The sequence below is a fragment of the Oncorhynchus gorbuscha genome, linkage group LG13, assembly GCF_021184085.1.
Source record: "Oncorhynchus gorbuscha isolate QuinsamMale2020 ecotype Even-year linkage group LG13, OgorEven_v1.0, whole genome shotgun sequence".
Classification (NCBI taxonomy): Eukaryota; Metazoa; Chordata; class Actinopteri; order Salmoniformes; family Salmonidae; genus Oncorhynchus; species Oncorhynchus gorbuscha.
In genome coordinates, this window is record NC_060185.1 from 79,708,061 (window position 1) to 79,722,980 (window position 14,920).

Here is a 14,920-nt window from a genome sequence, read left to right on the forward strand (position 1 = left end):
GACCGCTGCCCGCGGTCGAAGGCAAAGCCACATATGCTCCGCCATACTGGAGTCGTACTGCGTTTGGCATGGGCATCAGAGAATCACAGGAGGGGATGGAGTCAAACAAGGTTAGGGAAAGGACTACTCATAGTCATCACACACTGACACACAGACTGGTGCACACACACACAGAGTCAGGCAACGTGATAGACCGAAAGAGACATCTCTAACAATCACCCACCGCATTTAGAAAAAAACACCCCCGTAACCCAAAACAAATAACTCTGTAAATATAAACATATGCAGCGGGGGAGGGAAGGAACCAAACCTTTCAAGAACAAGTAAAGAAATTCAAGGCATCGACTGAATCGAGCCTGTCTACGCGACCATTAAAAGCGAAGGGATACACCGAATTTCACAGCTGCGTGAACAGTTAAAGCAGATGCGGCCGATGGAATCGCATAGAGGCGGGTTGTAAAAATATGTCATAAAGTTTATGGAGCCTAATGCAGCCTGCAGGAGCACCCTGTGGAGCTGGTGGTGCCGTGGAGTGTGTTAGAAAGAGCCGTAGGGGGAGATGAGCCACTGAGCGCATAGGCAGTGCTCACCCAGCCCCATTACTGACAGCCCCAATATCACACACACAGACAGAGGAACACTGACGCACAGAGGAAGACACACAGGCAAGCAGACACACATGCACACACAGAGGAAGACACACAGACAAGCAGACACACATGCACACACAGAGGAAGACACACAGGCAAGCAGACACACATGCACACACAGAGGAAGACACACAGGCAAGCAGACACACACACACTCTTTCTCTCTGCCTCCCCCCCCTCCCCCGGCTCTTTCTCTCCATCACACTCTCTCTTCCTCCCTCTCCTCCTTAATACCCAAATCTGGGAGGATGTGTTCCAGTCAAGATGGAGCTGCAGGGCAAATGACAGTGCTACTTACACACAGGACATCAAAACACACACAAACACTGGTAGTGTTGCAGTCACTGTGCTTCCAATATCAGCACACTATGTCCATTTCAGACACCCTTTTATGATCCCTTCAAAATAAAGACATCCCCTATCCACCTTTAAAAAGAGATGTATGTAGTATAATCCAATGGTGAGGAGAGGAGAGGAGAGGAGGAGGAGAGGAGAGGAGGGAGAGGAGAGGAGAGGGAGAGGAGAGGAGAGGAGAGGAGAGAGGAGAGGAGAGGGAGAGGAGAGGAGAGGAGAGGAGAGGAGAGAGGAGGAGAGGAGAGGAGAGGAGAGGAGAGGAGGAGAGGAGAGGAGAGGAGAGGAGAGGAGAGGAGGGAGAGGAGAGGAGAGGAGAGGAGAGGAGAGGAGAGGAGAGGAGAGGAGAGGAGAGGAGAGGAGAGGAGAAAAAAATATAATCACGTTTGAAAGAGAAGACAAAAGAAGAGAGGGACTTGTTTTCATTTCCTCCACAGTGGTAGTTGAAGAGTGTTGACTCCCACGAGTTACGCTGCTACAGCTCAAAATCATGTTCTATATGTGTTGCACTTTACCTTCTCCCACAGTTACACACATCACATGGCAAAGGTGGGTGTTTGAAGACAGGAGCATTTCAGGTGAATCTAGCGAAAGGTTAGCCAAACCTAGCATGGATAATAATCTAGGAGAAACGCTGCCAAGAAGTTGCATACAATACTATAGTAATACTGTAGTAATTCGTAATATACAACAGTAGAATACATAGGAAGTAAATACGGGTATTGAATTGTTTGGGTTTTGTTCAGTTGAAACATCCAACTTGGAATGACAGAACAGCTACAAAGCCATGTAGACAACAGAGGTAGTTAATAGCATGTCTCGTCAAGAGGCAGAATGCCAACTCCTGCACAATGCTGCTTAATTCGATTCATGAGCACCTATATTTAAATCCCTTTGCTTTTGCGAAGCCAATATGCTGCTCACCGAATTCTAACAGACTCAACAGACGTATAATAATCCCTGAATTGTCTCCAAGTCTCTGAATTGTCTAAAGAATTAATCAAATCAGATACACTTGACATTTCTGAACTAGAGGTGGACTGAAAGGCATTACAATTGTATGCAAAAAGGTGTCGGCACACCAAGTTACTATGTTGAAGTATTAATAAAAGGGCCCGGGGGATGAGCGAAGGGACAAATGAAAATGAATATTGTTTTACTGTCAATCAGCGCTGAGCTCTGGGAAACGTGAATACGACTGATGGCCTAGCACACAACACAAACAACACCACTGATCTAAAGACTCAATATAGGCTTAATGTGCTGCATTGGTGATGTCAGTCACACTTATAGCATGGAATCATAGGCTTCTAGACAGTACAATATGGCTTGAAGACAATACAACAGATGTGATCTTAGTAATGAGTGAAAAGAGGTAGCAGGTCTTGATCCCATGAGAGCAGCCCCTGACTCCTTGTGACTAGATATTATTAGGAAATGACATCGCACCAACAGGTAAATATAAAAGGTTTGGGTAATATACCTCCAATGTAATCAGCTAAACTCATCTCCAAGTCATCAATGTGTTTGAGTAATGGTAAAAACAATGGTTTGATACTGTCCAAAATCTACAAACTTACCAAGAAAAAGCAGTGAAGGACTTTAAATGTCATCTAAAAAAAAGTCGCCGCCACGCCACTGTCTCTCAAATACACATCACATTTAAAAAGCCTTTTCAGAGTACTTTTCGTTGATCTAAATGTTAAACTGGAGTCCATACTTGTTGTGTTGTGTACATGCGGGGACATTCTCCGTTGATTCCGTTTTTCATTGACAGTCTTTCAAAGCACCAAGGACATGTGCCTCATCAAATCTGCTTGAGAGTCCAAACAGTTTAATAGCCTATCTGAAACAAAAAAATAAGTATTTTCAGATGTATGGGGCTTGGAAGAAAGAGGGGATGAGAGAGTGTAGCCTTGGTTTAATTCAGATTCAATTTTGGCACAAGGCCTTCCAAAAACTATTGGCGCTGGTAGCAAGGAAGGGTAGCAAGTAAAAGAGACAACAGCAGTGGATGCTCCCCCCCCTCTCTCCCTCCCTCCCCTTGCATTTAAACAGCAGCCACAATGAGCAAAAGTGCATTAGGTGAAGAAAAGCCTTGGAGTGCGTGCGGCGCTTAATACAACGTTGGCCAATGAAACGGGTGGAACAGACAACACACAAGGTTATTAATTTGCCTGGGAATACATCCTTCCTCTGCAATACACAATACACAGAAACAAAGAGGCGTAATCGGGAGAGAAAAATTAAATCACCTCGGCTTAAATGAGAATTGTTCTAAGTGCCTATCCTCAACATTGGAGCAAAAGATGCTGGAGAGCGTCGGCAATGAAATGTTGGGCCTTCTCTATGTTCCATGGTAACTACCTCAACGTTTCTGTGAGCTCTCAATAAACAGATACCGTGAGTCCTCAACTAGAGGAAAATTCATCTAATACCATTTCATTAAGATGTTAAAGGATTCAAGTTCATAGAAGAATAGTCATCTGTCACAATGTTCTCACCTCAAACTTCAAATAAGTGGGTCGTTGTTTCTGCAACAGCTTTAAATATACTGTTTGGAATATTTAGAATGTTCTGTTCTTCCTACATTCTTTGAATGTCCTTCTCCTCCTTGTGAAGACTGTAGAGGCTCTACTTTGGGGGGGGAAACTAACTACTCCCTCCAATCACTTCAAAGCTCTATTCTGTCACTTAACTGTTGTAGTGCTCCTTGGGGAGGCCTTGTCAGCCGATACATACAGAGCATTTCACACCACAAAAAGAGGTCATTCTTAAAAATCTGTCTCTACTATTTTACTAAGAGGTTAGGCCAGCGTCCCAGGGGTGAGCCAGATCTTTTAAACAACAACCTTTGTCCACTATTCTGGCACACATGATGCTCTGAAATGGAGTCAGATATCACCAATCCAACAGACTCCTCCAGTCCCCGGGGTCTGAGGTGTTTCACTCCCCCTCAACATCTCTCCCCCACTCTCACCCCTTGACATATTGTAGGCTGGCCAGCACGTTACCATGGAAACAGGCTCTGTCTCAGGGACGGACAGTCATGTGGTCAGATCAGCCCATACAGGTCAGGGCGGGTAACACCTTAAAACCTCTCTCTATAGTAACAGCAGCCCTGCCGCCCGTCACGTGTAACTGGTGGTTTATTGAAGTATCGAGGCAGCTCGCACTAACGCACCACAGGACCCATGACACACTGTTGTTCCAAATGTGGCAGTTGAGTGGTGACGTAAATCACCCTTGTTTTAAAAGGAGAACTATAACCAGCCTATCTATCTGCATTTCTGGTTTGTTTGCAGGCATCTTGGCAGTGAGCTACTTTTTGGTCCTCATCTTCCCCCACTAGCTTGTTCAACAAGGCTGATGACACAGACTCAGTAGCGGCGGTGGTGAATGTGGACATGCTGGCCAGACTGAACTGGAGGCAATTCACACTGCGATATACATCTTGATTTTTTTCTCTAAATAAACTGTGTTGTACAATTAAAGGTCAAATACACAGCATGTAAAACAGTAAGGAATAATCAAATTAATTCAGAGCTTGGTAAATTATACCTAGGCTGAACTTGCCTTCCACAACCATAAGACCCACTAATAAAAATAGCTGAACGTGCTTCTTTTATTGCAATAATCACTGATCTGGCTTTCAGGTCTGTATATAAATGCCATTTTTGTAACAAATTTACCCAGAACCATGCACAATGCACATTCACTAAGAATATAGCAGGCATTATAGAAAATGAACACAGGTCTCATAATCAATATCTCAAGCACACATACTACTGGGTAGCAAGCTAATATTTATGTTTCAAGTCTAGCCAACTTGGATCTAGGTATAATTTCACAAGCTCTGAATTCAGCGAACAAGGAAAAACAGTTTAATTGTTATGAAAACAACCTTCTGTCCGTCTCCAACTATTTGAACAGCATGCTAGCCTGTCCACTTTGCTCAGGTGTTGAAATTAAGGGGCCTACCATATTTCTCAGAATGAGAACGAGTTGCCAATTCCTTATATAAATAGTTTTATGCTTATTGCATATTTATAAAACACAGACTAAACAACTAGTATAACAATCTTTGTTTGACTAAAATGCTGCTATCGATAAGTGGTACCGTAATGCGGGCGCGACACACATTACATTTCCATAATGAATGTTCATTGGTACATCCATTATAGTAATGTCTGCTCGAAGTTTGCGGAGTTGAAACATAAACAGGGTATGGTTGGAAAGGTTCACTTCTCCTCCTACAGTATAATAATCTCTCTCTTGGTTGGGCCCAAGAAACATGAGCATTTCGTCATTATACAGTATACAGATCTCTGGTGTAAATTGGAAGGCGCACAGCACAGAAGGAGCACATGAGTGGAGACCAAAAACACATGAGAACAAAGGTACATAAATGCTCATAAAAACGAAAAATACAAAATACCTTGATTCTGCAATACAGGCATTTGGAATGTCTAAAAAAAAAAGGTTTTAATTCATTCAAATTATTTTGATTTACCGCCCAGCTCTATTTCAGTTCCCCCAAAACCGCCACGACTGCACAGCTCTGGGACAGTTCCCTACAGACCTCACAGTACCTTCAGTTCCCCCACCACCACCACGACTGCACAGCTCTGGGACGGTTCCCTACAGACCTCACAGTACCTTCAGTTCCCCCACCACCACGACAACTGCACAGCTCTGGGACGGTTCCCTACAGACCTCACAGTACCTTCAGTTCCCCCACCACCACGACAACTGCACAGCTCTGGGACGGTTCCCTACAGACCTCACAGTACCTTCAGTTCCCCCACCACCACCACGACTGCACAGCTCTGGGACAGTTCTCTACAGACCTCACAGTACCTTCAGTTCCCCCACCACCACCAGGACTGCACAGCTCTGGGACGGTTCCCTACAGACCTCACAGTACCTTCAGTTCCCCCACCACCATCATGACTGCACAGCTCTGGGACTGTTCCCTACAGACCTCACAGTACCTTCAGTTCCCCCACCACCACCACGACTGCACAGCTCTGGGACGGTTCCCTACAGACCTCACAGTACTTTCAGTTCCCCCACCACAACGACTGCACAGCTCTGGGACGGTTCCCTACAGACCTCACAGTACCTTCAGTTCCCCCACCACCACGGCAACTGCACAGCTCTGGGACGGTTCCCTACAGACCTCACAGTACCTTCAGTTCCCACACCACCACCACGACTGCACAGCTCTGGGACGGTTCCCTACAGACCTCACAGTACTTTCAGTTCCCCCACCACAACGACTGCACAGCTCTGGGACGGTTCCCTACAGACCTCACAGTACCTTCAGTTCCCCCACCACCACCACGACTGCACAGCTCTGGGACAGTTCTCTACAGACCTCACAGTACCTTCAGTTCCCCCACCACCACCAGGACTGCACAGCTCTGGGACGGTTCCCTACAGACCTCACAGTACCTTCAGTTCCCCCACCACCACCACGACTGCACAGCTCTGGGACGGTTCCCTACAGACCTCACAGTACTTTCAGTTCCCCCACCACAACGACTGCACAGCTCTGGGACGGTTCCCTACAGACCTCACAGTACCTTCAGTTCCCCCACCACCACGGCAACTGCACAGCTCTGGGACGGTTCCCTACAGACCTCACAGTACCTTCAGTTCCCACACCACCACCACGACTGCACAGCTCTGGGACGGTTCCCTACAGACCTCACAGTACTTTCAGTTCCCCCACCACAACGACTGCACAGCTCTGGGACGGTTCCCTACAGACCTCACAGTACCTTCAGTTCCCCCACCACCACCACGACTGCACAGCTCTGGGACGGTTCCCTACAGACCTCACAGTACTTTCAGTTCCCCCACCACAACGACTGCACAGCTCAAGGAAAGCTCCCTCGGAAGCCCTGCACTGACAGCATGAACATTTAGAGTCTGCCAGGTAGAGCCGAAGCTAACCGTAGTCACGCCAGGCTAACTGACTTAAACGTCTCACTTGACTGGTACTTTAGGTTCTGAGTGGAATTTTTAGACTGACAGCTTCCTCAGTGTTAGCTTTTTGTTAGCCCGATACACGGGCACGGATGTGTGATTCTGACGGAGGGAGAGGTTAGAGAGGACGCAAAATGTTACTAGCACACTGAGTTTGGAGAAGCTTCCTTGGCAAACATTCAGACGGTTCCAAACTTCAAAGTAGACCTCTTCTCTCGGATCAATAGTTCAGATACACCTCTGAACCCTGTTCCTGCTGATCAAGACGAAACATCTTCGTTCATAACGTCGTCTGTAGAAATCTACTTACTCAGCAGAAATAACCCAGCGCAAAATAACAGTTTGGCAAAGAAACGACACACAAAACATCTGTCTGTAGAGCGAGTCAAACAGTGGAAAGGTTCGTCTGGGCCCATCAGTAGAGCACAGATCAGGACTTTGTCCCAAATGGCACCCTACTCACTAGGTAGTGCACTAATTTTAACCTGGTCAAAAGCAGTACATCATTTGGGAATAGGGTGCCACTAGGTCACAGCGAACTGGCTGGTTTACCTTGTCCTCGTTCCCTCTAAGCCTGTAGGCCTCCTTAATCCTGAAGGCAATAAAAAAACATTCAAGGTGACAATTCACGCTAGCAAAAAGCAATAAGAGGGCTTTTTTCCCCAAAAGCTTTGCCCAGAAAAACAGGCTTGCCTCCTCACAACAGGCAATAGGGCTCCACTTTGTGATAAATTGCAAGAGCAGATCTGCAATTACCGTATTACAGTGGCAGAGAAATGAGGAAGCGTCACCAGCCCCTTGGACAGTGTATATTTATACAGATTATTGGGGTTGGGTTAGTGGTGGCTAGTGAGGGAGTGACAGCAACAACAGCTACATTTCTGAGACAGGCGTGACATCCCTTAATGTTGTGAGATTGAGACAAGGGGTCTTCAAATGTATTGTGGTGAATACCCGGCCACTAAATTAAACCAGCTTCAGATTTCTGGAAGGTTGAGGAAAAATGCACTTAATATATTTTCCACTCTTCAATCAGTGTGTGTGTGTGTGTGTGTGTGTGTGTGTGTGTGTGTGTGTGTGTGTGTGTGTGTGTGTGTGTGTGTGTGTGTGTGTGTGTGTGTGTGTGTGTGTGTGCAGTGCAATCTAATTAAGTGATGCATTCTCTCAGTGTGCCGTCTCAAGGAAAAAAAATTAACACAATGAAAGCCATTTAGATGCAAAACGTTCCAATAAACAGATTAGATTGCAGATTATCATTATTTGCCTAAAAACTATTGCTCATCGCTGGTATTACAATATTTAAATGCTAATACGGGTTAGTCTACAATCCATTTCAAAAAGAGAAACAGCTTAGACCAACAAAAGGGCTCCCTTTGCAAGGCTGTATAATTTAGAAATCCCTCATTGGAAAATCTTTTCAATTTACATGTAAGAATTGCATAAACAATTTATAGCCTTTCCAAATCACAGTCTATTAGCAATATCAATGCAGATTTTTTTGTTATTAAAGCCATAAATATGATGACCTTGCGCATTCAGGGACAAACTGCCTAGAATCTTTTGAAAGGGGAATGGAGAAGAGAGGGGAAGGGGGCAGGGAGGAGATGGAGAAAGGCACGAGAGGAACACGACTCACTATGCGTAATAATATAAAGGGTGTACTTACCGTGACTTTGCTTCCGGTGATCTGCATGCAGCAGTCAGCGAAGAGGAGTTAACATGCAAAAAGACAACGGAACAAACATTAGTAGGCCAAGAATTACCTGTCAACTGTAAGAAGTGTCAACCGCACCTTATTCTGACATAATATAGGCTCCACACACTACTAAACTCTCCTAGCTGTACCAAACGATCATGTAAGACAGTGTCTGTTCGTTTGGCAACCAATATGGAGTGTCTAGTTCACTTGACCTCTCGTGGCTCGACCCTTATGCAGTGTTAGGGTTGATAGGGAAACGCCCTAATTCTCTTTGCGCTTGATCGATTTAGCACAGAATTAACCTCTACAACGACAGTTTGTCCATGGCTAACAAGGTTCCCAAAGCCAAAACCAATCAGCTGCCATCTGCACTTGACTTCAGGTGTCAGACTGAGCAACTCCTCATAGCACCTTGGAGCCCATGTAGTCAGCATGATTTCTGGAGTTTAACCTTGTTATCTGTCAATAGTGGTGGGGAATTGGGAGCGTTTTTTCTATTACGGCGGTGGCGGCGCTGTGTCTCGCAGTGGGAGGGTGTCTGTCAGCCCAGTAAATGTATTCTAATCTGCAGCTGAACACACCTCTCTCTCGCCAGCCAGCTGCACTCCGAGAAGCACAGCGCAGTGCGCACTGATCACAGGAAGTTACAAAGTCACTGCACATCAAGTGAGGGAGAACATAGTCACCATCTCTGCCTCTCTCACCAACTCTGCCTCTCTCGCTTTTCTTCACTCATTCCCTTCCTCTCTGCTTTCCTTCACTCATTCCCTTCCTCTCTGCTTTCCTTCACTCATTCCCTTCCTCTCTCCAGTCCCCCTCTCTCTCTCTCCCTCTCTCTCTCTCTCTCTCTCTCTCTCTCTCTCTCTCTCTCTCTCTCTCTCTCTCTCTCTCTCTCTCTCTCTCTCTCTCTCTCTCTCTCTCTCTCTCTCTCTCTCTCTCTCTCTCTCTCTCTCTCTCTCTCTCTCTCTCTCTCTCTCTCTCTCTCTCTCTCTCTCTCTCTCTCTCTCTCTCTCTCTCTCTCTCTCTCTCTCTCTCTCTCTCTCTCTCTCTCTCTCTCTCTCTGTGTCTCTCTCTCTCTCTCCGTGTCTCTCTCTCTCTCTCTCTCGTGTCTCTCTCTCTCTCTCTCTCTCTCTCTCTCTCTCTCTCCCGTGTCTCTCTCTCTCTCTCTCTCTCCGTCTCTCTCTCTCTCTCTCTCGTCCTCTCTCTCGTCCCTCTCTCTCTCCCTCTCTCTCGTCCCTCTCTCTCGTCCCTCTCTCTCGTCCCCTCTCTCTCGTCCCCTCTCTCTCGTCCCCTCTCTCTCGTCCCCTCTCTCTCGTCCCCTCTCTCTCGTCCCCTCTCTCTCGTCCCCTCTCTCTCGTCCCCTCTCTCTCGTCCCCTCTCTCTCGTCCCCTCTCTCTCGTCCCTCTCTCTCGTCCCCTCTCTCTCGTCCCTCTCTCTCGTCCCCTCTCTCTCGTCCCCTCTCTCTCGTCCCCTCTCTCTCGTCCCCTCTTCCGTCCCCTCTTCCGTCCCCTCTTCCGTCCCCTCTTCCGTCCCCTCTTCCGTCCCCTCTTCCGTCCCCTCTTCCGTCCTCTCTGCAGTCCACTCTTCCGTCCACTCTTCCGTCCTCTCTGCAGTCCTCTCTGCAGTCCCCTCTGCAGTCCCCTCTGCAGTCCCCTCTGCAGTCCTCTCTGCAGTCCCTCTGCAGTCCTCTCTGCAGTCCTCTCTGCAGTCCTCTCTGCAGTCCCCTCTTCCTCTCTGCAGTCCCCTCTTCCTCTCTGCAGTCCCCTCTTCCTCTCTGCAGTCCCCTCTTCCTCTCTGCAGTCCCCTCTTCCTCTCTGCAGTCCCCTCTTCCTCTCTGCAGTCCCCTCTTCCGTCCTCTCTGCAGTCCTCTCTGCAGTCCCCTCTTCCTCTCTGCAATCCCCTCTTCCTCTCTGCAGTCCCCTCTTCCGTCCTCTCTGCAGTCCCCTCTGCAGTCCTCTCTGCAGTCCCCTCTGCAGTCCCCTCTGCAGTCCCCTCTGCAGTCCCCTCTGCAGTCCCCTCTGCAGTCCTCTCTGCAGTCCTCTCTGCAGTCCTCTCTGCAGTCCTCTCTGCAGTCCTCTCTGCAGTCCTCTCTGCAGTCCTCTCTGCAGTCCTCTCTGCAGTCCTCTCTGCAGTCCTCTCTGCAGTCCTCTCTGCAGTCCTCACTTCCTCTCTGCAGTCCTCTCTGCAGTCCCCTCTTCCGTCCTCTCTGCAGTCCTCTCTTCCTCTCTGCAGTCCTCTCTTCCTCTCTTGCAGTCCGCTCTTCCTCTCTTGCAGTCCGCTCTTCCTCTCTTGCCGTCCGCTCTTCCTCTCTTGCCGTCCGCTCTTCCTCTCTTGCCGTCCCCTCTGCCGTCCCCTCTGCCGTCCCCTCTGCCGTAACCTCTGCCGTCCCTCTGCCGTCCCCTCTGCCGTCCCCTCTGCCGTCCCCTCTGCCGTCCCCTCTGCCGTCCCCTCTGCCGTCCCCTCTGCCGTCCCCTCTGCCGTCCCCTCTGCAGTCCCCTCTGCAGTCCCCTCTCCAATCCTCTCTGCAGTCCCCTCTGCAGTCCCCTCTTCCTCTCTGCAGTCCTCTCTGCAGTCCTCTCTGCAATCCTCTCTGCAGTCCTCTCTGCAGTCCCCTCTGCAGTCCCCTCTTCCTCTCTGCAGTCCCCTCTTCCTCTCTGCAGTCCCCTCTGCAATCCCCTCTTCCTCTCTGCAATCCCCTCTTCCTCTCTGCAGTCCTCTCTGCAGTCCTCTCTGCAGTCCTCTCTGCAGTCCTCTCTGCAGTCCTCTCTGCAGTCCTCTCTGCAGTCCTCTCTGCAGTCCTCTCTGCAGTCCTCTCTGCAGTCCCCTCTTCCTCTCTGCAGTCCCCTCTTCCTCTCTGCAGTCCCCTCTTCCTCTCTGCAGTCCCCTCTGCAATCCCCTCTTCCCCTCTTCCTCTCTGCAATCCCCTCTTCCTCTCTGCAGTCCTCTCTGCAGTCCTCTCTGCAGTCCTCTCTGCAGTCCTCTCTGCAGTCCTCTCTGCAGTCCTCTCTGCAGTCCTCTCTGCAGTCCTCTCTCCTCTCTGCAGTCCTCTCTGCAGTCCTCTCTGCAGTCCTCTCTGCAGTCCTCTCTGCAGTCCTCTCTGCAGTCCTCTCTGCAGTCCTCTTCTCTTATTCTCTGCAGTCCTCTCTTCCTCTCTGCAGTCCTCTCTTCCTCTCTTATTCTTTATCTCCCTCTCTCATTATCAATCTCTCTCTCTGTCTTTCTCTCCCACTCTCCCATTTGATGCTCGGCTTCCCTCACCTCCATCAGCATTTATGACGGCAATAATGTCACTTTTAACTGTGTTGCCGCTTGATCATGTGCACTGTGCTTTTCACCATAAATCCACATTTCCCCAGTCGTCCTCTGATGAATCTAGCATGTCATTGTCTAACGTTGAGGGATTATGCTGTCGGGTTATTATTGGGAGATTTGGGACCTTGAATCACATAGAGGCAGGGACAATTGGGAACTACTGCTGTCTCCAGCGTTGTTTTAACGTTGACAAGACTACACGGTGAGAACATTAAACATGTTTCTCTTCAGGCTTGCTGTTTTGGCGGCTTGACCAAAAAGAACAGACATTATCTAGAAGGGAAAAGCAAGTAGATGTGTCAGGGAGGAGCTTGAGGAGGAATAGCACTGAGTGCTTACATCCATTTCCTCGCACAAGGTAACACCTCGTTCTCGATAAAACCGTGATAGAATTCCTGTCAGTTCTCAGAGGAAAAAACACAACCTGAAGCTAGTTCTAATAATAATTGAATGCTTGGTTATTGTATGCTAACGGGGACCTCTAGCGCGCCATTATAGAACAACTCCCTAGTAAACAAACTTCTGAGGGAGATGTCATCTTATCAGGAGTGATAGTATTTATTTATATTCTCCTCTTACTGTCATTACCATTAGCATCCGTTCACATGGTGTAGGGAAAATACAGGATTGTATTATTCACCAGACCAGATAACAGTGTGACAGCAGAAGATGAAGGCCTTGATTCTCTGACGAACTGTCAGGCTTCACTGAGAGAACGGGGCGGCACATTGGTGATTGATTATTGGTCAAATCGCTTTAAAATACCAGGATGTTGATTTCACATTGTGTTAGTACAAAGGCTGCAAAATGGCTACTCAAAACATTTGAACTAGTTTCCCCTCAAGACCCGACCATCACACTCATCCCCATCTCATCATGAAACACTGAACATGTTGAACTGGAACAGGGAAGTCATCTGCAAGGCCAAAGAGAAGTAAGCAAAGTTGATGTTTTTCCAGCACACTGGGAATAGAGGGGAAATGATTGCGTTAGCGTGAAAGGCATGCATATGTCAGAATGAAATGAAATTCAAATAAAGAGAGGGGAGAGAAAGAAAAGGCACTTCATGCTTCGTTAATGGTCAAGGACAGGCACACTTGCTGCAACAGCTGCACTTCATATTCAAATGACCAGGGTCAGCGCCAATAGAAACATTCTCCTTTAAGTAGTGCACTACATAGGGAATATGGTGCCATGTGGGACAGTCATCTTTGTTTTGTGTTGGGGGGTCATTTGAAAGGCTCCCACAGAGGCACCCTGGTAGTATATGGGAAGAGTTCTCCATCTTGCTCGGTGATAAAGTAGCGAGGCAGCAACGTATGAAAAATACAACTCTGGAGAGGAGCCATGTTGGGCGAGAACAAACAAACTAATAATCAACCCTGTAGTCCCATTAGCTAGCTAGTATTTTTAGCCTAATAGCTGCAGGGAAATATACTCCAGTATATCAACACGCTAATGGTCCTACTGTTCATAGAAGACTGATAAAAACTATATGTTGGATGACATATTGCAGTAATAGATTTGGGGAAGAAATCATTGCAACATTATCCAGAACAATAAAGGATACTAGCTCTATGTACTGAGTCTCAAAATGGGTGTTTTTTAGGCAAGCAGAAAAGGCCACATGATGTTGGGGACACATTTGTCGCTCCACCAATATTTGCACTTTAAACCTTCATTCCCAATGCAATCCGGTCCACATACTGTGCTGCACCTGAAACTTAGAAGGGATAGACTGACTTACAACTTCACATAGATGGATTTGAGGTATTGCTGGGAGAGCTGATGGAATTCTCTATTGCCCTCTCAAATGAACCCTTTCTTCTCTATCTACATAACCCATTAGGAACAAGCTAAAATATAGATGGTACACAGACAGCTCCTATTCTACTGATGCCATTCTACTTTATATATGTCTATGGCCTCTATTAGAAGATAAGGGGCAATGATCCAGTCTAGAACAGATAGACACACAGGAAAGCGTTGACTTGGTGTGTGATTGAGAGAGTCTACATTATTAGTACATTTTCCTGCAAACGTAAAATTCTGTTGGAAGCCAGCAAAGAAGACCCTAAAAACTGTGATTCCATAGGACGGCGATCATCTTTGGAAGGGGAAGAGAACACTTAAAGATTGAATAAGGCACATCATATTATTAGCTGTGAAAACACTCCACCACAAGATCCCCAAAATTAACCCAAAATCTTGAAATGCAATGAAGAGGTTGTCACAACATACCATGTTAATGTCAAATCTAGCACCACGCCCCATTTTCACTCCATCAATCAGAAAACCACCACCAAAAATCTGCCTTACTCAAGCACCATCCTTGGATGTGTAGTGCACTACTTTTGACCAGGGGCCATAGGGCCATTTGAAAAGTAGCCCAGCCTACCCTTCACCTACAGGAGTCTAATTCGCCAGTGTAATTCTTTGTCTTCCTTATTTACAGAAACCAGTGGGATGGATTGGGTTTCTAACAGGGTGAGGGGATTTGCTCTGCCGTGTTGAAGACAGGCACTTAGCACACATAAACATATCTAAACTCATGTAAAACTGGTTCCCAGACCACTTCTACCCTAGATTGGTGTGTGTCTCGCTTTGTCTGTGTGTCTATATTCTATCCTGATATGGTTCTGACCGGCTCCCCACCTACAGGGCCTATAGAATGTGAGGGGGTAGGGAGGGTCCTGAAATACAGTCCTCGTCCCTTTCACCCAGACAGAGGCGGCTGTTCATCTGAATAATATAGTAGTGCTCACAAAACATAATGGTCCCGGTAAAAAATTCAATCATCTCTGATCATCATCATTATTAATAAAGCCAGTTAATTACCATAACAATGAGAGAGGTAATAAATTATAATGTCAAAGGCCAGCGGAGTCGGAGTGATTTAGACGGGAGAAGAAAT

General features: G+C 47.2%; 1 protein-coding gene across 1 annotated transcript in view; it reads right to left on the reverse strand.

Moving 5' to 3' along the window:
- diaph2 (diaphanous-related formin 2) overlaps positions 1–14,920 on the reverse strand; it is a 732,655-nt gene that overhangs the window by 651,737 nt on the left and 65,998 nt on the right. The window contains 1 exon segment of the mRNA XM_046295877.1: positions 8,662–8,682. Within this exon segment, the coding sequence (XP_046151833.1) occupies positions 8,662–8,682 (21 nt within the window).